Raw genomic sequence first — 21,030 nt, forward strand, 5'->3', positions numbered from 1 at the left:
TACTGTGAGATGAATATTGAGACAACATGACTTTGGGACTTGGTAGCAGGCTTAATTCCACAAGAAACTAACTCACGTGCTTTGAAAAGCTGTAGACAGAAGTATGGCTTCACCAAGGGAGTTTAAGCTGCTCTAAAATGGATCTCAGACCCTAAGGCACCTTAACTTGTTGTATATAACCAAGTAACTGCCTCGGCACAAATGATGGGCCAAGTCTACATCACTGAGAAGATCACATATCACTTATTTAAACAAAAGAAGCACAATAGAAGTATCCTAAGAGATGAGAGAACTCTGAAAAGTAGCTTAATTATTGGAAATTTGCAAAGTACTACTAAGGGCTCCCAAATTATGGAGAAAGAAACATCAACAACCAGGACTCTGTAGTATTAGAAAAATTCATCATCACAAAGCTGGTGAAAGCTCCAAATTATCCAGTGGGACCTCACTGGTGAGTCAGACACAAACAGGGGCCCCCCCAGATAGAAAACACTGACATTCCTTCTTCAGGATTACACAGCAATGACTTACACTGGCCATTTAAGGTCTAAGAAGGAGCAGCGAGAACTGAAAAAGTCCTGAAGTGCCCAAATCAAACGTTTGCATTTTCTTCAGGTCTCCAAAAGACTTCAGCTAACTGGGTATTCTCACTCATGCTGTTTTTAAAAAAGAGAAACAAAAACAAAACTCTCTTCTTGTCTTCTTTCAACATGGCTAAACCTCTAGCCTATATTCTGTCTGAACCAATAGAGGATCACGGCCACCTAATTTTCTCTCACCGAAAGCTTACGTAAAAGTATAACCCAATAAGATGTGACCTCGAGGTATAGTCAGCCTGTCTCTCTCTGTGTCTCTGTCTCCCTCATAGTCCCTGGGAGTCTCCTCCAACAGCATGAAGTGAATAAGGGCCTTGGAGCCAGTCAGTTTAAATCCAACTCACAGCATATGATTGATTGCATGACCTTAATTTTTTTAGCCTATTTTCTCAACTGTAATATTCAACAGGGGCACCACTATGAGCCTTGATTAGATTTTGTTTTCTAAAAAAAAATCTGAAACTTTTTTGGGAGGGGACAATCGGAGAATTTGAATATGGACTGGATGTTAGATGGTGTTGAGACATTATTGTTAATTTCCTTAAGGTACGATAATGGTAATGTAACTAGTTGGGGTAATGTCCCTATATTTAGGACATGTATCAGACATATTTAGGGATAAAGTACCATAATGTCTGTAATATATTTTTAAATGATTCATCAAAAGAATAAATGGTACGTGGGTGGGGAAGAGGGAGAGATGGAGGAAATGGAGGAGAAGAGAGAGAGAAAAACAAAATGTTAATTATTGATGTTAACAATTGTTAAAACTACTCTAGTGGGGTACACAAGGTAACAATTATGAAAACTGCACTAATCCTTCCCAAGAAGTATCATGTCTTCAAGATTATGTTCTACGCCATAGGCTAGGAAACCTACCACCCACATTCTGCACACCACACACTACTGACATTGTACTCCAAATGTGTAACCTATAGAAAGATATGTATTTACTGCTACGAGTCTAGACCAGGGCATACTGAGACCTCATAGGCAAAAATGTTATATGTGGACTTGATCTCCTTACAGAGATCTAAATTTATTTGTTAAAATAGTGCAGAACTTCATCTTTTCTAACAACTTCTGGATGTTCAGTCTATTCAACATAGCCTAATACACAACTTATTAAAAAAATTTTAATAGCTATAATTTATACCTAAATAGATTCCTTTAAAATGTATAATCTGTTTCAGAAAATGGAGGGAACTTAGAGGATGACAGGGATTTGTATACAGTATACCCCCCTTAGATATATCACAATATGTTCAGTTTCAATAATACAATATAGGTATTTCAGCATTTCATGAATAATGCATTCTTTGACCTTTTAGACTACTACATAATTGCATATCTAGAAGATATTTTGATGTATCCTGAGACCCTGAACAAAATATTGCTCATCTTTGCTTGGTATTGGCCTGTCCCCAAGAATGACGACTCTACAGCTAGCTTGAGAGATGTGTATTTGATCTAATGCAGATAGAATACTGAGACACTTCATCTTCTTTCAAGATTTCTAGATGAATTCACAAAATGTCAACACCATCTTCAGTTGACATCCCTCTCTTCCCCTCTTAGGGACATTCAATCCTTCCTGAGAGTTTTCAGGACATAACTATTGCTTTACTGTATATTTTTCCAACTTCACCACAATTGTAACTAACTTGTTTAAAACGAAGCACATCATTGATCTAAAGAATAAGGTCTTCAAACACCTTAAATGCCAATTTATGACAGCAACACTTGTAATTTTCTATATATACAGTTATACTTTACCATGTATATTTATACTACACTGTCTATACTTCTATAGAGTGGGAATCATGTCACCCCAATGAGGCAAAGACTCTTAAGCACCATGGTCCAGTGGTATTCTGGTAAACTAGTACCACTCAAAAGAAAACAAAAAGTAAGCTTATATTTATAGATAGTATTTGTCAATTTTGTGGTGCACATACTTTCCCTTACCAACTGTTTAATCACCAGAAGGCAAAATTCCTGAATATTTAACAGTTGCCTTTCCCAAGGTGATACAAGATAGGTCTAGTAACCAACTAATCCTGACCTTATTGCTCATATGATTTTCATCAATACACAATCAAACCATAAAATTTAGAATGTTGTCATTAAATATCAAAACCATATTTTATATATGTCTACAACACCCAGGAAGACTCAGGCACCTCAATCTATATTCATTCAATCCTTTGTTCATTCTGTCACTTAACAAATATTTACTGAGTCTTTGGATCCCAATATAATTAGCATTAGTGACCAAAACAGAATCTCTGTGTATCATAAGAAAATCTGTGATAGATACAGGATTTTTTTTACTTTTCCCTGAGAAGTTCCATATGTGAAAGTTAAATACTTAAGTAGCCTCAGACTCAGTTTTACCATATGTAAAATTAAATATATTAGGACTAATTACAGAAAGATAAAATGAACTAGAAGAGTACATATCTTCAAAATATGGCCACAGCATACCCCATGCCACATGCTGTTCTATAGTGTGATCATTCCACTCAAGATCACATCATCAATATGTAAAGCCTTTGTCCCCTCCTCTTGTTTCTGAGCAGAGCTGAGAGCTGCATAAGCCAACAGAATATAGTGGAAGTGACACTGTACAGTAGCCTCTGCTTGGGTTTTTATTACTTCACTTTTCTTCATATTCATCATCATAGCTTTTTGACCATAAAAGAGACTTAATGGTTATACTGATAAGTAGCCAAAAGATATAAAAATCCTTTCTGTGAGACTTCAAGTAAGTAGCTGTTAAGTATTGAAATGACTCCACTTTTAAGGGACTGTTTGCCACCTGACCCTAAAAGATTATAGGCTAGTTTGAGAGTGCTTGTCCTTTGAGGTCTAGAGCATCATGGGACAAGATGGCACATGCCATGTTAACCATCATATCCCTAGGGTTTAGCATTATTCCTGGCACTTAGTAAGCACTTAGGAAATATTTTTGGTGAATAAACAAGTGAGAACAACATAGACCCAGGAAGTAGATTCCAATAGTATAGACCTACACTGCCCAAGATAAGAATAATGCTTTTTTTCATTATAACTCACTTTGTAGGATCTCTCCTTGGTGCTGAAAACTACATCTTGCCGGCAGTACTGATAATTATCATTATCAGTAGGGGCTTAGGGGTACATGGAAGAGATCCCTGCCTCCAAACACGAGTGGAAGTGTAGAATTCTTATTGTAGGGAGGTTTTGCGCCGTTGTCAATCCAACCACCTAATGCAATTGTGGATGCGTAAGGGAGGGAGACTGACTAAACAATGAGACCTTTCTCCTCACCCAGAGACAAAGAGAGGCTAGAAACTGGGTAAAAGCAGTATAATCTTCAAGCAAGAAAGACCAACATCCAGAAACAGAATATTTCATTTCTACTGTAAACACCATTGACTAGAAGACCATTATGTGTGCCTAAATTTGAACGTTATGGTTACCCTTTCCTTTCCTCAACAAAAGTACTCTGATGCCATACTCAGGACCTTGAATAACATGCATCTAGCATTAAGGTATTCTCCTTATATTCTTTGGTAATATGTCTTCAATCATAAAAGGAGAAAAATCTCTGATCACTCACAAAAGAGTCGTGACCATATTTAGCCAACACAATTCTTCTGCCTGAAATATAAAAAAGTTCCTGCTGTTCTTGTTTAATACAAACTAATTCAAAGAAAAAAGAAATAATAACATATCTTTTATAGGGACCTGATTTTTTTCTACTTATATAATTTAAATCACCCTAAGCTACAATCATATCCTAGGACTTACACCTCCATCCCCAAGCTTATGACTCCACCAACTTTACCACAAGTCTTCCAAAGTTGAAAATTATGTGCTGAGTTTTTTCATACTCTGAAAGTATCTTAGAACTTCAAGCACTGAGATCGTAAGGATTGTATGAAACACGAGAAACACTAGTAAAGGAGGAGAACAGATATCAAAGGAAAAACAACACAAGAAAAACAACACAGGAAAAACAACAAGACTCTAAGAAATAAAGGGATTAAGGACACCAACAAGAATAGAAAAAGCAACCACTCAATGAACACACACTATGTGCAGGCTTTTGCCCAGGACTCTGTATACATTACTGCATGTATCCTCAGAACAAATCTACAAAGTAATCTTATACCTATCTACAGATAAAGAAACTGAGCAATAGAGAAATCAAATAATGTGGCCCTTTTCCACTTATCTAGTGAAAAGGGGAATAAGTTTTAGAACCAGGCACTCTGATTCTAAATTCTGTGCCTTTCACCAGTAAGCCTTGCCATAATGAATCAATATGAAATTCAAATTTCCAAGACAGACAGCCAACAGTTTTCTATCACTTTTTCCTTTTTGATTTATCCAAGTAGAATTTAATTCCAAAATTAATGGTTCTTGTTTCACACATCTGATCTATTTCTCTAGGCACACTAATTGGTTTGAAAGCAGGTCAGGATTGTTCTGTACCCACATTAGTGTCTAGAACTATACACATATGGCCCCTGATGCGTGCTCAAATATTGATTCAATTAAATTCTTAACCAGGTTTGAGTCTAAGCATTTTTTCATTCTAATTTTTAGAACAAGGATTCACTCGGAATTTTAAATTTAACATTGCAGATCTGGGGAAGACCTGAGAGAATAGCCAGTTACAGAAAGAAGACATGATTTGCTCAAGGTCACAGAGCCAGTTACTCTCAGAGCTAGGAAAATCAGTGGGGGAATCAGGCCACTTTGGTAGGAGATGAACAATTTCTCCCCCTGCAGAGAGTGAGAGGAGGGTTGGGAGAGCATCGGGGCAAAGAAGTAAGCAAGAAAATAAGTGGTTACAACTGGGAGCAATTGAGGACAGACGAAATGGGGACCCGGAGGGAATGTCTGATAGTTGGTATGTCCCTGTCATGGAAGCAGTAAAGTAGCACAAGGAGCCCTGGTGGGAGGCAGCTGGCACACGTTTTTCCTGAACTGTAGCTTCAATGATCATTGCCGTTCTTGTCAGAATGGTCTAGTGTATTCAGAAAGCAGCAGTCCTCAGATTTCTAGTGGGGGAAGAGGTATGTCCTAAGTTGAACTGACACAGATGGCTGAGAGAGAAACCTTGGAGGGTCAGACTAGAAGATTTCCACATGGATTCAGCAGCAGGGACTGGGGGGAAGGGAACTACTGTGTGGATGTCACAGATGAGCAGATACCAACTTACCACAGATAAGAATGTTCTGGCAACTGCAATATCCATCACCAGAAAGGACTGCCTTAAAGAAGAGCGGAGTAACCCCCAGCCACTTGCAGCATTCAAGCAGAGGCTAGATGTCAGGGATGGGCTGAAACAAATTTAAATATCAAATTTAAATTTAGGCTTATTTTAACTTTCATATTCTTTACAAATCCACAGATTCTAATATTTTAAATTAGCTTATAATTCACAGTGCATCCCAAAGTTATCCAGGGGAATGCCACCCCACTCTCTTGAATTCAAGGCGAAGTTCTGCTCTAGAATCACCTGAGACCATAGCCTAGAAATAATAACATCTCATATTTGTGTATAGCACTTTAACAGTTTATGAAGCTCTTTCATTTCTAGGACTTTATATGACCCCACACATACACCCAGAGAGAACCCTAAGGAAAGTAAAGCAAAGGCAGTACTGTCATTTCCCATTAGGTCCAAGGAAATGGGGGTCATTCAATTGCCTAATGGGTTATTAAATTTCCACTACATGGTAAGCACCTTTCTAGGCACTGGGGATACAGAGGTGGAAAAACAGTCCTAGACTCTATCTCATGAAGCTCACATTTTTAAGAGAGATACAGGCAATGAAAAGTAAATCAATATATATTATATTCTGAAGTGATAAATGCTATAGATAGCAATGATTTAGGGTAAGTGTAGGTGAAGATTAAGGGTATGAGAGGTGCTACTTTATAAAGTGCTGTGAGGGAAGACCCGAGACTTTTAGGAGACGATGGAGCAAGACTTGAGGCTGCCTTTAAAAAAAAGACATTATAGGTTCTGAAATAAGGGCATTTGGGGCATTTTCAAAGAATAGAAAAGAAGTGAGTATGGTTGGACTGAAGTGAACAAAGCAGGGAAAGGTAGGAGACTAATCAGGTCGTGCAAGGCACTGCAGATCATTTAATAAACTTTGGCTTTTGCTCTCACTAAGGCGAAAAGCCATTGAATGTTCTGAGCATAGAAGCACATAACCTAACAGCTTAAAGGGATAACTCAGATTTCTATGCAGATTAGAGGCTGGGGGATGAACAAGGATAGGAAGAGTGTGAACTGCTAAAGGCTATTGCAAAAACTCTGGCAAGAAGAATGATGTTTTGGAAAAGGCCAGTAGTGGTACAGATGGTAGGAAGTGATTGGATTTAGGATTTATTTTGAAGGTAGAATAATGGAATGAATGCTGGATGAATGAACATTATAATACAAGCCTTTCCATTTTAATCTAAATGGCATAATGCAATCATTGACCTTGGGCAAGTCATTTAACTCGGCATCATCTTCATCAGTTTAAAATCCAGACGCTCTTAACACTTGCAAACTCAGTACAGTACTCTTTCCAGTTTAACACGTTTAAGTGCTAGCTCTGGAGCCTCTTCTTGTACAGTATAAGGATGAGGGCACTGGCGATATCTTGCTACACAAGACCTGCTTCTTAGACGTGTACAAACCCCTGCCTGTTTAGAAAGATGGTAACACCTCCCACCGTGGCACATATATGCAGTTAGTCACACAACTACACAGAGCTCCCTACATGTTCTTGGCATTGAGGTTGCCTGCTTTTGTCTAAATGTGTATCTGTAATACTCACAGGATCCCTGGGAGGTAAACTGGCTCATGGAGAGACCGAGGCAATGAGACGTAAAAGGCTGGCCTTCAGTCACTGAGATCTCAGTGGGATATGGTTTTGGTCTCATTTTCAGTACAATCCTTTCTTAGTCATTGAGCAGTGCTTTTCCTAAAATGCTCCAAAAAATATTCATGGAGAGAGCCAGATGCAAAGTGACGTTTTGGAGGTTTAAGAGTAAGAGAGACAATTTACATGTTCCATAAAATGAGGGGGCAGTGGACTCGCCTTGCTGGTGGCAATTTGCTTTCTATGCAATTAGAAATTGTTTTTGTTCCGGCAAGTGAGATTTACAGTCTGTACTTCTGAACATAGTTTCAAAAAATTATGCAGGCCCCAGTGCAACTTAGAGCTCATGTTAGAAAACTGGTAGACGGAGGTTTTCACTGGGTGGTTGACTGCGTCTTCTATCCCCTTCTATGAAGGCCACTCAGGAGAATATACTCTCAGCAAAACCTTTATCCAAACTACAAAATAAACTGAAACTTGTGTTCAATTCCTTCCCTCTCATCTGCCCTTTTGTGTGTCTCATCTTCACTTCCTGTCTTCTTTCAAGACTCCTGGTTTGCTGTACCCCCGGAATAAATGACCCCAAAACGCATCCATTCACAAAAAGTCTTTCCTACTTTTTGATTGTTAAAATTGGACTCTGGACAGAGTGATTCTAAATCTAAAAGAATATATCTTAAGTGGTGCGTGTAATGTCCTGTGACCTTATTTGGAAATAAGGTCTTTGCAGATGTAAATAGTTAAGGATTTTGAGACAAAACCATCCTAGATTTAGGGTGGGCCCTGAATCCAGTGACTGGTGCCTTAGAGGAAGAGAAGAAGACAGAGAGGAAGGTCACATGAAGATGGAGGCAGAGACTGAGTGACGCTGTTGTGACTCACAGAACACCAAAGGCCGTCAGAAGGTAGAAAAGACAAGACAGTCCCCTGGAGCCTCCAGAGGAAGTATGCCCCGAATGACATCTGATTTCCAAATTCTATCCTCCAGAACTAGGAAAGAACAAATGTGTTTTAAGCTACCAAGATTGTGGTAATTTGTTATGGGAGCCCTAGGAAACCAATATGGTGGATTTGAACCATCACGACACTTGCACAGGGAGAAAGTTATGGGCAGGTGGCCTTCACTCAGCCCATCAAGTCACATCATGGTGTACAGAACTACCCATATGCCTACATTCAGGGACTCCCAGAAATCTCTAGTTAATAGTATAGTTTCTGTTGGCTGACTGCCTGGATTGAACCCCAGCCCATCACTCCCTAAATGTGGGGCTCTGGGCAAATAACATCTGTACTCCTTAGTTTTCCATCTATAAAATGGAGCTTAAGACTATACCTTCCTCAAAAAGCCCTTGTGAAGATGAAGTGAGATTGCATGTTAAACTCTCAGAACAGTGACTAACACATACTAAGGGCTCAAAAATATCAGCTAATTTTTATTAAAAGAGGCTAGGCACGAGCCACTATGGAGAACAGTATGGAGGTTCCTTAAAAGAACTAAAAATAGAGTTACCATACGATCCAGCAACCCTACCCCCTCTAAATCAAAAAGATACATGCACCCTAATGTATATAGCAGCACTATTTACAATAGCCAAGACATGGAAACAACCTAAATGTCCATCGACAGATAAATGGATAAAAAGATGTGGTACATATATACAATGGAATATTACTCAGCCATAAAAAAGAATGAAATAATGCCATTTCCAGCAACACGGATGGACCTAGAGATGAAAATACTAAGTGAAGTAAGTCAGACAGAAAAAGACAAATTTCATATGAAATTGCTTATATGTGGAATCTAAACAAAATGATACAAGTGAACTTACTTACAAAACAGAAACAGACTCACAGACACAGAAAACAAATTTGTGGTTACCAACAGGGAAATGGGGGAGAGATAAATTAGGAGTTTGGGATTAACGGATACACACCACCACAAATAAAATAAATGAACTAAATGTATGTATAAAATAAATAAAATAAATACATAGCACAGAGAACTATATTCAATATCTTTTAATAACCTACAATGGAAAAGAATCTGAAAAAGAATATATATATATATATGTGTGTGTGTGCATATATTTGTGTGTGTGTGTAACTAAATCACTACGTTGTACACCTGAAACACAACGTTGTAAATCAACTATACTTCAATTAAAAAAAAAAGAGAGAGAGAGGCAGTTGCCCCCAGTCTCCGCAGTCGCTTTAGGCGTCAGCTCTGTTGCAGGCGCCTCTGACTGAGCTTCGCCTGGTGTACTGACGGACGGACGGACGGACGGACTGACGCGAGGCCACGCTCCCACCGGCCTCCTCCGACCACCCAGCGGCCGGCGAACACCACGGGCAACGCTGCCGAGCCCCAGCCCGAAGGCAGGCAGCCTGGCGAAGACTTTCAAGATTTTTCTCCCTGTTGTAGGACTTATGGTTAAAGTTCCTGTGAGGTTGTATTTGTCCTGTAAATTACTGCTTTTCCAAAGCCTCCTGTTAATGTCCCCTGATGACGGTGGCTTTTACGCGACCATTGTCGCGGGGGCGAGGCTGCGTGCGGTGTTGGCGGTGTTCGTGTTCATCGCGTGGAAGGAGGGGATGCCTGACTGGCGGGAAGAGAAAAACGAGGAGCGCAGCCCTTGCTTCCAAGCTGCAGGCGTGGCCGGGAAGCCCTGAAAGAGGTTTTCTTTTTTTTCTTGTCCGTGTTTTAAAAAACAAAAGTGTGGGTTTTTTGTTTTTGGGGATTTTTTCTGTTTAAGTGGGGTGGACGGTGGCGGGGAGGGAAATTAACTATTTACTGCAGCTTATACTTTGGTAAAAATGCGGGGCGGGGTGGAGGGCTGACATTTTTCTCGACTGCCTGTTACGTGCCAAGTGCTTTTCGTTCTGGACAAAATGCTTTTGACTGAGATCATGTTTGACCCATGCAAATATTAGTGTCAAAATAGAAGCTAGGATAAAGTAACACTAATTAGTAGATTTAGAATTTACTTCACATTAAAATACGTGTCCTGAGGTAATTTTTATGGCTTGGCTCAAGCAACAGTTTTAAGAGTGCACCTTCATTGATGCTACTCACAGAGGTGTGGACATGCTGTTGCTGCTTTCTACCTCTGCCCACTACGTAGCCTATTATGACGATGAAGTTGACAAAGTAAACCAGTATCAACGACTAGGTCCAGAAGACCTGGAAAAAACTGAAATAGGTCCTGAACCCACTCTTTTTGGTAAGGCAAAGTTCTCCTGCATGCGACTGCACTACAGATCTAAAGAAGCAAGTGGCTATTTCCACACCCTGAGAGCTGTAGTGTGCAATCCAGTAGAGGACGGAAAAGATACCCTTCAACATCTTTTCTGCAGATACTGCAGAGATGCTGCAGATCACCAAGCAAGCCATGGGATCAGATGTACCTATAACAGAGAGAAAGCTTGAGAGGAGGAGCAGTAAACCTCATGAAAACATCATTGGCATCAGATCTCAAAACCAAGGCTCTTTGGCCCAGGGGAAAATAAATTTAATGAGCAAATTTTCATCTCTAAATCAAAAAGTGAAACAGACCAAATCCAATATAAATATTGGCAATCTACGAAAGCTAGGGAACTTTACAAAACCTGAAATGAAAGTTAACTCTCTAAAACCAAACTTAAAGTAAATCTTTGGGAGTCTTGAAATCATGGAAAACACTAGTATGATGGATAAGAAAGCCCAGGCAGTCAGATGGGGAAATGTCTTCAGATAATGACTCATACCACTCTGACGAATTCCTTACTCTGATGAATTCCAAGTCTGATGAAGACAGGCAGCTAGCTAACTCTCTAGAGAATGCAGGGCCAGTAGACTATGTGCTTCCTAGCTGTGGTAGTATTGCTTCAATACCTCGATTAGGCAGTCGATCCCAGTCTATGAGCGACACTGATATTAGCATTCATGTTCCTTCAGAGGTTATTATTGCTCATGAAAGTGGGCCTGGAAAAGGCTATGAGTCTTCTCTGAAGAAAAGTCCTTCGGCTGACAACATAAACAACACTGACTGGCTTTGCCAAGCCCATGGATATTTATTGCCACAGATTTGTCCAAGATGCACAAAACAAAATGAGCCAGCTGTCAGAAACCAGGTCTGTTTCTCAGGCTAGTGAGGGAGGAAATCACATGACCAATCAAGTTTCTAACGAAGACACTCAATTTGAATCAATGGAACAGATACCTTCTCTACCGTCTCAATTAGATGTGTCTTTTTCTGCAACAGGCCCACAGCTTTTGTCAGTTGAACCAGTGCATTCAGTTGTATCTCAAAAGACCCCCGGCTCCGAATCTGGCACACTTGAACTTGAGAGAGGGCTTCATGTAACTCCTTCTCCTTTAGAGAGCTGTAGCAGCAGAGCAGTCTCTCCCTTTGCAAAGATTCGAAGTTCCATGGTCCAGGTTGCTACTATTACCCAAGCTGGATTAACCCAGGGGATAAGCTTTGCCATGGCAAGGGTTCAGAAGAGCCCTGCAGAACCTGAAGTAGTTAATGAAGTCCAGCAGAATGAACTTAAAAACATGTTTACTCAATGCAGACACACATAATTCAGATTTAGTTTTTAGCCACTCAGAATCCTGTGGCTTTTATTTAATCCAAAAAAAAAAGGAGGTGTCATGTAACCTGTACTGTCTTTGACTCTAGGGATCACAAATTCTGTTTATTTAGAAAGGCTTTAAAAGGAGGCTGAACCTGAGGAGATTTCCAAATTTGAGAGCTAGGACAATGGAAGTGCATCATTCTAGAATGTGTAGACCTGAGTAGCTTATACACTACAGAGCAGTTTGTCTCTTTAAAAGTAATTCAGGAATAGATTACTTTGGGACATAATAACCTGAACCTTTTTTGGAGTTGTGTGGGTGGGTAGAATGTATGAAGCAGACACAAAGGGTGGACGTGGATCCATTTAGGTGATTAGCATTTTTCATAATTTGTTTTTGTTCTGTTTGTCAGTTCATTTCAAGGTAAATACTTAGTTTTTAGTGACTTCAAAGTGTTACTAGTATGGAAAAGCATTTTAATATAAAAACTATTGGTTTAGTTTTTGATGGCTTAACCATTCCCTATAAAGAGCTAATTGAGGGCTAATGGCGCTACAGTCAAGAAATGAATGCCCATTTAATCCTAATTTTCCCCACATTCTACTTAAATTTAAAATACTGATACCTTGTACACCTCAAAGTCTAGGGGCATTTAGACTTGTCAGTCATAAAACCTGAGATGTCAGATGTGAATACCAGCACCTATTAATTTTGCTCTCTTTTCATAAATGTTAAGAATGTATACATATTGGATACTGGTAATGCTTGAAAGAAGTCTTTCAAGTTGTAATTTTTTGCAGGGGGCAGTCCATGACATCCTGTGTAGACAAGCACAACTGTTGAAAATTTAGTCTGAAGCACAACTGTGCTAAAACTTTAGGTTTTATGACTGTAACCTTGATCACGTGGAACCAGGGCCTTGTCTGTAAGCCTATATACAGTAAGAAAGTTGCACACCTTATTCCAAACAAGTATTGGTTTGTCTGATATCTTTCGAGTCTTACTCTGTTGAAGTGATTCTCAGCTAAACATTGTCTGTTGTAACTTTGATATTTCCACTTTTGTTATTTATTAGTGGTATCTTTTTTTGAAGTGTCAGATGTTGTGACTATTTAAAATAAAATATCATTGTAATTTAAAAAGAAAAAAAACAGAAAGAAACTAGGCAGTAATATTTCAACTACTAGTTTCCTTTCTGCATTCACCTTATTTGGAGTGAAACATTATTATAGAAATGTATTCTTTTCTTTCTTGAATAGATCTTTATTGGAGTATAATTGCTTCACAGTACTGTGTTAGATTCTGTTGTACAACAAAGTGAATCAGCCACATGCATACATATGTCCCCATATGCCCTCCCTCTTGCATCTCCCTCCCACCCTCCCTATCCTACCCCTCTAGGTGGTCACAAAGCACCGAGCTGATCTCCCTGTGCTATGCGGCTGCTTCCCACTAGCTATTTTACATTCGGTAGTGTATATATGTCCATGCTACTCTCACTTCGCCCCAGCTTCCCCCTCCCACTCCATGTCCTCAAGTACATTCTCAATGTCTACGTCTTTATTCCTGCCCTGCAACTAGGTTCATCAGTACCATTTTTTTTTTTTTTAGATTCCATATATACGCATTAGCATACAGTATTTGTCTTTCTCTTTCTGACTTCACTCTGTATGACAGACTCTAGGTCCATCCACCTCACTACAAATAACTCAACTTCGTTTCTTTTTACGGCTGAGTAATATTCCATTGTACATAGGTGCCACATCTTCTTTATCCATTCATCTGTCACTGGACACTTAGGTTGCTTCCATGTCCTGGCTATTGTAAATAATGCTGCTATGAACACTGGGGTGCATGTATCTTTTCAAATTAGCGTTTTTCTCTCTTTTCAGATATACACCCAGGAGTGGAATTGGCGGTCATATGGTAGTTCTTTTAGTTTCTTAGAAACCTCCATACTGTTTTCCATAGTGGCTGCACTAATCTACATTTCCACCATGAGTGCAGGAGGGTTCCTTTCCTCCCAGGTGTGATATTCTTTATAGTCAGTGCCTTCACATACATTATTTCATTACACTCCCTTAACAACCTTATAGGTCACACAGAAGAAAAATTGTCTCCTTTTAAAGATGAAGAAACTGGGAATCAGAGATATAAGTTCTCACCAAGATCACACAGCTGTGGCAGAGGGAAGAATAAAATCCAGGTTTCCCGGCTCCATTCTACACCTGTTTGCATAATGTTTATATATAGACAAGGGGACTCACTGAATTAATGCAGGGATCCTTAAAGGATTGTCAGAGTTCTCAAGACATAGTCCTCGGTTACTATAATTTGTCTCATTTTTTTGGTACCCACTAAATCACTCGTCACCTTGCCAAGGGGAAGACAAGGAAGAGTAGCCACTTCCTCTCTGACCCTCACCTTCTAACACCAATCACTCTGTTAGACTAGTTATGTTGTCACCTTGTGTGCTTCAAAGAGTGAGAGAAACACACTCCTTCACCAAGGTCTTGGGTAAAGGCAGTATGGGGGTCTATCACAAAGGAATACATCAGAGGTAAGTAAGACCCCAAAGACAGATGGTCAGAGAAGGACCCTGTTTTGAGGGAGGGCCAGGAGAGGGTAAATGCCACAGTAGAACCTCAGTGTTCTCTCTGATCTGTGAACAGCCCTGTTGGGGAACGTTCCAAAGTAAATTATAGACCTTCTCTCCCCATCCCCAGGGCCATGAGCATAAGTTCTCTAAATATTAAATTTTTATATTTAATTCTATTAGTTACTACCTATATTTGTGTGTATGTAAATATTTAATATCTTCTTACAGAGGTAGCACCCAAGAAACAGAGAGGTTAAGTACCTTGTTCAGGTGCATTCAGCATATTCAGTGGTATAGCAATAAGGACTTCTGTGCCTAGCAACATTATTTATTATAAGTTGTTTTTTATTATACTGTCTCCCCAGTGATCTTGCAGGGTCTTTAATGCCAGGGTCTGGATCGTATGCATCTGTCCCATACTGCCTTGCGAGTTATTAGACAAAGAAGAGATCTCAGTGGAGTTAGAATAACTAGGCTCCAATTGTGTCCATGGGCCAAGCAGGTCCCCCTGTGGACCTTCACTTCATCATCTCCAAAGTGATTAGACTCAGTTCATGGGACCTCTTCCAGCTCCAACATTCAATGATCCTATTATGCCCTGTCCCTCCATTCCTCCCCGACTGCAGAGCACAGCAAGAAATAAGCTTCCTTCCAAATAACGACTTGGGGCACCTCCACCCCTGTCCGCGCAGCCCCAGCACAGTGCTCCGGTAGACCAGGAGAAGGTTTAGGCCCCTGCCTCCCCCTTGCTGCTCCCTCTTCCCCACCCCCCCTGCACTTTCCCCCTACACACCTGTCTCCAGACCTTGGCTTCCTGGGTCACAGTGGGAAACTCCCACCTACCAGCTGCGTTGGTTTTATTCTTGAGAAAAGAGAACAGCTGGGTGATTTAAAGATGGAACTTATGACCCACTTAACTAGTCAACTCTAGTTGTCAAGCCCTGAAGCTGCATTTAAGGACTGGAGCTGTGGATGTGACATGAAAGCCAAGAGGCCCAGATGCTTTGTTCCCAACCCTCCCCTGCCAGCAGGAGGGACTGCATACTTTATGAGATTTTTTCCAAAGAGCTTCTGCTGGGTTGCTTTGGTCTTTTTCTTTTCTTTATAAAAGGTATTTACTAGTGTATGGTCTTTTAAGCCTTTTGGCTTAGGGAAGAAAGAGGGTCAGCACGTTAACAAATTAGACATGTTCCCCCTGGCCAGGCCATCGAAAGCTAATTTTTACTTGGACTCAGCCTAACCCATCTTTAGCTCCTGACAGTATCTAAATGATGGAAAGCTTTGTTCAAATTCATAAAATATTTTACAGAGGAGTAAAACAGATCTTACAGACCCGTTTCTCATTAAAAAGTCAATGCCGGGAACATCTGATGCTATAGAACTGTCTGATTCAACTTGGCAGGTCAAGCCTGACTAATCCTATCTTCTGACGGGTGAATTTATTTCGCCTGAAAATGATTTTCTCACAAGCTGACAGATTATGTACTCTAAACTTATACTTTTATAAGACATTACTAGAATGTTGATCAAACCTAATTCATCCATTAAACAAAATGCAGGGAAAAAATCTACACTGCAAATTAATACTTAGAAGCCATAAGCAAGGAATTCTAAGTCCTATTAGAAATTGCATGGTGTCCTCAGCCAAAGAGCAGAGTCAGAAAGAACACTTGGAAGAAAACCTTTTTCAAGTTTACATAGTCTGAGTCCATAGCTATTATAGTTGGAAAACATGAGAACCTACTTTTTCAAACTTTCCTTAGAATCAGTAAATTAAGACAAATACTACTATATGACATAAAGACCACTGGACCCAGAATCAGAACTGGGCTCTATGTTTAGTTCTGCCTCTTACTCATTTTGGAATACTAGGGGGAAAAAACACTTCCCCTGTCTGGACCCCAATGACTTCATCTATTAGTGTAGGTTTCAAACTTGTCTTTTTATTGCATCCAACAGTTTTATTCTTTGGCTCTCAATTTAAGTGTTAATTACAGAGACAAACTTCTAGTGTGGGCCCTAAATATTTAGGCCTCTTTTCCAAGGTCAAATCCACACTCACCTTGTTAACCCTCACTTCATCTTTAGAAATGCCTGATACGGTCTCTCATTTTAGAGTGCTGCTTTCAGACATGTGTCTTTAGCTAATGTGTCTTTTTAGCTATTTTTATGTGTAATTCTTAGTGTTTTTTCTGGGTAAACTGTTATCCTAATACCCAAAACACGATTTCCCATGTGTTCTCCAAATGTCCCCATTTTTCTTTCTGGGCAGAGCTAAGATTACGTGTCTCTGCCACCCTTTTTTTTTTTTTTTAACATTTTTATTGGAGTATAATTGTTTTACAATGGTGTATTAGTTTCTGCTATATAACAGAGTGAATCAGCTATATATATACATATATCACCATTTCTCCTCCCTCTTGCGTCTCCTTCCCACACTCCTCATCCCACCCCTCTAGGTGGTCACAAAGCACCAAGCTGATCTCCCTCTGCCATGCGGCTGCTTCCCACTAGCTATCTATTTTACATTTGGTAGTGTATATATATCCATGCCACTCTCTCACTTTGTCCCAGCTTACGTTCTCCCCTCCCTGTGTCCTGAAGTCCATTCTCTATATCTGCGTCTTTATTCCTGACCTGCCCCTAGGTTCATCATAACCAATTATTTTTCTTTTAGATTCCATATATATGTGTTAGCATACGGTATTTGTTTTTCTCTTTCTGACTTACTTCACTCTATATGACAGACTCTAGGTCCATCCACCTCACTACAAATAGCTCAATTTCGTTTCTTTTTATGGCTGAGTAACATTCCATTGTATATATGTGCCACATCTTCTTTATCCATTCATCTCTTGTTGGACAGTTGGGTTGCTTCCATGTCCTGGCTATTGTAAATAGAGCTGAAATGAATATTATGATACATGACTCTTTTTGAATTATGGTTTTCTCAGGGTATATGTCCAGTAGTGGGATTGCTGGGTCGTATGCTAGTTCTATTTTTAGAATTTTAAGGACCTCATACTGCTCTCCATAGTGGCTGTATCAATTTACATTCCCAACGACAGTGCAAGAGGGGTCCCTTTTCTCCACACCCTCTCCAGCATTTATTGTTTGTACATATTTTGATGATGGCCATTCTGACTGTCATGAGGTGATACCTCATTGTAGTTTTGATTTGCATTTCTCTAATGATTAGTGCTGTTAAGCATCCTTTCATCCAATCTGTATATCTTGTTCGGAGAAATGTCTATTTATGTTTTCTGCCCATTTTTGGATTGGGTTGCTTGTTTTGTTGATATTGAGCTGCATGAGCTGCTTGTATGTTTTGGAGATTAATCCTTTGTCAGTTGCTTGATTTGCAAATATTTTCTCCCATTCTGAGGGTTGTCTTTCATCTTGTTTATGGTTTCCTTTGCTGTGCAAAACTTCTAAGTTTCCTTAGGTCCCATTTGTTTATTTTTGTTCTTATTTACATTTCTCTAGTAAATGGGTCACATAGGATCTTGCTGTAATTTATGTCATAGAGTGTTCTGCCTGTTTTCCTCTAAAAGTTTGATAGTGTCTGGCCTTATATTTAGGTCTTTAATCCATTTTGAGTTTATTTTTCTGTACAGTATTAGAGAGTGTTCTAATTTCATTCTTTTACATGGACCTGTCCAGTTTTCCCAGCACCACTTATTGAAGAGACTGTCTTTTCTCCATTGTATATTCTTGCCCCCTTTATCAAAGATAAGGTGACCATACATGTGTGGGTTTATCTCTGGGCTTTCTATCCTGTTCCATTGATCTATATGTCTGTCTTTGTGCCAGTACCATACTGTTTTGATTACTCTAGGTTTGTAATATAGTCTGAAATCCAGGAGCCTGATTCCTCCAGCTCCGTTTTTCTTTCTCAGGAATGCTTTGGCTATTCTGGGTCTTTTGTGTTTCCATACAAATTGTGAAATTTTTTGTTCTAGTTCTGTCAAAAATGCCAGTGGTAGTTTGATAGAGATTGCATGGAATCTGTAGATTGCTTTGGGTAGTATAGTCATTTTCACAATGTTGATTCTTCTGATCCAAGAACATGGTATATCTCTCTATCTTTTGGATCACCTTTAATTTCTTTCATCACTGTCTTATAATTTTCTGCATACAGGTCTTTTGTCTTCTTAGGTAGGTTTTTTCCTAGATATTCTCTTTGTTGCAGTTGTAAATGGGAGTGTTTTCTTAATTTCACTTTCAGATTTTTCATCATTAGTGTATAGGAATGCAAGAGATTTCTGTGCATTAATTCTGTATCCTGCTACTCTACCAAATTCATTGATTAGCTCTAGTAGTTTTCTGGTAGCATCTTTAGGATCTTCTCTGTAAAGTATCATGTCATCTGCAAACAGTGACAGTTTTAATTCTTCTTTTCTGATTTGGATTCCTTTATTTCTTTTTCTTCTCTGATTGCTGTGGCTAAAACTTCCAAAACTATGTTGAATAATAGTGGTGAGAGTGGGCAACCTTGTCTTGTTCCAGATCTTAGTGGAAATGGTTTCAGTTTCTCACCATTGAGAATGATGCTCGCTGTGGGTTTTTCATATATGGCCTTTATTATGTTGAGGTAAGTTCCCTCTAGCCCTACTTTCTGGATGGTTTTTATCATAAATGGGTGTTGAATTTTATGAAAAGATTTTTCTGCATCTACTGAGATGATCATATAGTTTTTTATCCATCAGTTTGTTAATATGATGTATCACATAGATTGATTTGCATATATTGAAGAATCCTTGCATTCCTGGGATAAACCCCACTTGATCATGGTGTATGATTCCTTTAATGTGCTGTTGGATTCTGTTTGCTAGTATTTTGTTGAGGATTTTTGCATCTATGTTCATCAGTGATATTAGCCTGTAGTTTTCTTTCTTTGTTACATCTTTGTCTGGTTCTGGTATCAGGGTGATGGTGGCCTCATAGAATGAGTATGGGAGTGTTCCTCACTCTGCTGTATTTTGGAAGTTTGAGGATAGGTGTTAGCTCTTCTCTAAATGTTTGATAGAATTCACCTGTGAGGCCATCTGGTCCTGGAGTTTTGTTTGTTGGAAGATTTTTAATAACAGTTTCAATTTCAGTGCATTCAAATTTCAGTGCTTGTGATTGGTCTGTTTATATTTTCTATTTCTTCCTGGTCCAGTCTCGGAAGATTCTGCTTTTCTAAGAATCTGTCCATTTCTTCCAGGTTGTCCATTTTATTGGCATAGAGTTGCTTGTAGTAATCTCTCATGATCCTTTTTATTTCTGCAGTGTGAGTTGTTACTCCCCTTTTTCATTTCGAATTCTATTGATTTCAGTCTTCTTCCTTTTTTTCTTGATGAGTCTGGCTAACGGTTTATCAATTTATCTTCTCAAAGAACCAGCTTTTAGTTTTATTTATCTTTGCTATAATTTCCTTCATTTCTTTTAAATTTATTTCTGATCTGATCTTTATGATTTCTTTCCTCTGCTAACTTTGGGTTTTCTTGTTCATCTTTCTCTAATTGCTTTAGGTGTAAGATTAGGTTGTTTATTTGAGATGTTTCTTGAGGTAGGATTGTATTGCTATAAACTTCCCTCTTACAACTGCTTTTGCTTCATCCCATAGGTTTTGGGTCGTCGTGTTTTCATTGTCATTTGTTTCTAGGAACTTTTTGATTTTCTCTTTGATTTCTTCAGTGATCTCTTGGTTATTTAGCAGTGTATTGTTTAACCTCCATGTGTTTGTAGTTTTTAACAGATATTTTCCTATAATTGATATCTAGTCTCATAGCATTGTGGTTGGAAAAGATACTTGATACAATTTCAATTTTCTTAAATTTACCAAGGCTTGATTTGTGACCCAAGATATAGTCTATCCTGGAGAATGTTACATGAGCACTTGTGAAGAAAGTTTATTCTGTTGTTGTTGGATGGAATGCCATACAAGTATCAATTAAGTCCATCTTGTTTAATGTATCATTTAAAGCTTGTGTTTCCTTATTTATTTTCATTTTTGATGATCTGTCCATTGGTGAAATGGGGTGTTAAAGTCCCCTGCTATGATTGTGTTACTGTCGATTTCCCTTTTTATGGTTGTTAGTATTTGTATTATCTATTGAGGTGCTCCTATGTTGGGTGCATAAATACTTACAATTGTTGTATCTTCTTCTTGGATTGATCTCTTGATCATTATGCAGTGTCCTTCTATGTCTCTTGAAATAGTCTTTATTTTAAAGTCTATTTTGTCTGTAATGTGAATTGCTACTCCAGCTTTCTTTTGATTTCCATTTGCATGGAATATCTTTATCCATCCCCTCACTTTCAGTCTGTATGTGTCCCTAGGTCTGAAATGGGTCCCTTTTAGACAGCATATATATGGGTCTTGTTTTTGTATCCATTTAGCCAGTCTATGGA

At 39.0% G+C, this 21,030-nt stretch overlaps 1 protein-coding gene across 1 annotated transcript in view; it reads left to right on the forward strand.

The window, feature by feature from the left end:
• The window catches only part of LOC114892607 (phosphatidylinositide phosphatase SAC2-like), a 45,757-nt gene extending 33,719 nt beyond the window's left edge, over nucleotides 1-12,038 (forward strand). The window contains 5 exon segments of the mRNA XM_029217740.1: nucleotides 9,958-10,124; nucleotides 10,522-10,820; nucleotides 10,822-11,180; nucleotides 11,182-11,491; nucleotides 11,493-12,038. Coding sequence (XP_029073573.1) covers nucleotides 9,958-10,124; nucleotides 10,522-10,820; nucleotides 10,822-11,180; nucleotides 11,182-11,491; nucleotides 11,493-12,038 — 1,681 coding nt within the window.
• The last annotated feature ends 8,992 nt before the right edge of the window (nucleotides 12,039-21,030 follow it).

The sequence above is a fragment of the Monodon monoceros genome, unplaced genomic scaffold (assembly GCF_005190385.1).
Source record: "Monodon monoceros isolate NGI ecotype Baffin Bay Population unplaced genomic scaffold, NGI_Narwhal_1 Super_Scaffold_1, whole genome shotgun sequence".
Classification (NCBI taxonomy): Eukaryota; Metazoa; Chordata; class Mammalia; order Artiodactyla; family Monodontidae; genus Monodon; species Monodon monoceros.